Here is a 1720-nt window from a genome sequence, read left to right as displayed (position 1 = left end):
TAGTCTATGGTTAGTTTCTTAATTTTAGTTGTTTTTGTTTCACCAATTCACCATTTGTTGAACTTCTCCACAATATACATTGATTTGTTAACAACAAAGTAGACCTTAAAAACTTTTGATAAATCATGGGTCTCATTTGGTTGTTTCACTTGGATGTGGTCAAAATCGACCTGCATAAGAATATGATTGTCACTAGTCTTCCCAACTTAATGTACTAAATAAAAAAAGTCTTCACAACTCAAAACTATTATTGATATGTTTTTCTCAATCTACATTTGCCATTGTATTTATTTTTATCTTTGTAAAATTGACAACATGTATAATGATGTTAAGTGAGGAATTTGGAGAAAGATTGGCTTGGTTCAGTTTGAACCATCCAACCAACTATCTTTTAGCATAAAAGAAATAAGCTATGCTACAGTTTCAAAAGAAACCAAAAGACGAAAGAGAAGCTATTCTTGCATGACTCAATATAAATCTATAATCTTCCTTCACACTAAACTTACACCATACTCCTACTTAAATACGTCGATGCAAGTTCCACACAATTCCCACTCAAATCAGAATCTGATCACCACAAACACATTGCGAACCAAACACTGAAAGTCATGTCTGTTATTGCTTTCTTTCTCTTCACCCTCATCTACTTTTCAAGTAAGTCATCTTCTTCATCAATAAATCATATATATGTTTGCATTTTTTCCTCCCACAATGAACATAACTTTATCGGTTTTACAGGTTCATATTGCTCTGCGGGATATCAGAATCGACACAGGTACATGGAGAGGAACCTAATGATAGCGTTGGCAAGCAAGATTGGTATCAACTATGGTAGACAAGGAAACGACCTCCCATCTCCTTACCAATCAATAAATTTCATCAAATCCATCAAAGCTGGTCATGTCAAGCTCTACGACGCCGATCCAGAGACTCTAACACTCCTCTCTCATACCAACCTCTACGTCTCCATAACCGTCCATAACCACCAGATCACTTCCCTCGGCACCAACCAAACCACAGCTGAAGATTGGGTCAAAACAAATATCCTCCCTTACTATCCACAAACCCAAATCCGATTTGTCCTTGTCGGAAACGAAATCCTCTCCGTCCAAGACAGGAACGTAACGGCCAATCTCGTACCTGCGATGCGCAAAATCGTGAATGCTCTCAGAGCTCATGGCATCCACAACATCAAAGTCGGGACATCTTTACCTATGGATTCTCTCCGGTCGACGTTTCCACCGTCGAACTCAACGTTCCGTGAAGATATCGCCGGACCGTTGATGTCGCCGTTGCTGAAGTTTCTCAACGGAACAAACTCTTACTTCTTCATCAATCTTCAACCTTACTACCGTTGGTTGAGAAACCCTATGAATACTAGTTTGGATTATGCTCTTTTCCAAGGGAATTCAACTTATACCGATCCTCATACCGGTTTGGTTTACCATAATCTCGTAGACCAAATGTTGGATTCGGTTATCTTCGCCATGACCAAACTCGGTTACCCACATATCCGCATTGCGATCTCCGAAACCGGGTGGCCTAATTCCGGAGACATCGATGAAACCGGAGCCAATATACTCAACGCAGCAACGTATAACCGGAATTTAATCAAGAAGATGACCGCAATTCCACCAATCGGTACACCAGCTAGACCCGGTTTACCTATACCGACATTTGTTTTCTCATTGTTCAACGAAAACCAGAAATCCGGTTCGGG

At 40.1% G+C, this 1720-nt stretch overlaps 1 protein-coding gene across 1 annotated transcript; it reads left to right on the top strand.

The window, feature by feature from the left end:
* Positions 1 to 559: 559 nt before the first annotated feature.
* LOC130504138 (probable glucan endo-1,3-beta-glucosidase A6) lies at positions 560 to 1715 on the top strand (the record flags this gene model as incomplete). The annotated part of the gene is made up of 2 exons (XM_056998730.1): positions 560 to 654; positions 739 to 1715. Coding segments are annotated over exons 1-2 (1023 nt in total), but the record flags the coding sequence as incomplete, so codon positions are not given.
* Positions 1716 to 1720: the final 5 nt, after the last annotated feature.

This window comes from Raphanus sativus, unplaced genomic scaffold (genome assembly GCF_000801105.2).
Source record: "Raphanus sativus cultivar WK10039 unplaced genomic scaffold, ASM80110v3 Scaffold1375, whole genome shotgun sequence".
In the NCBI taxonomy this organism is placed as follows: Eukaryota; Viridiplantae; Streptophyta; class Magnoliopsida; order Brassicales; family Brassicaceae; genus Raphanus; species Raphanus sativus.
This window is presented reverse-complemented; position numbering and strand designations above follow the sequence as displayed.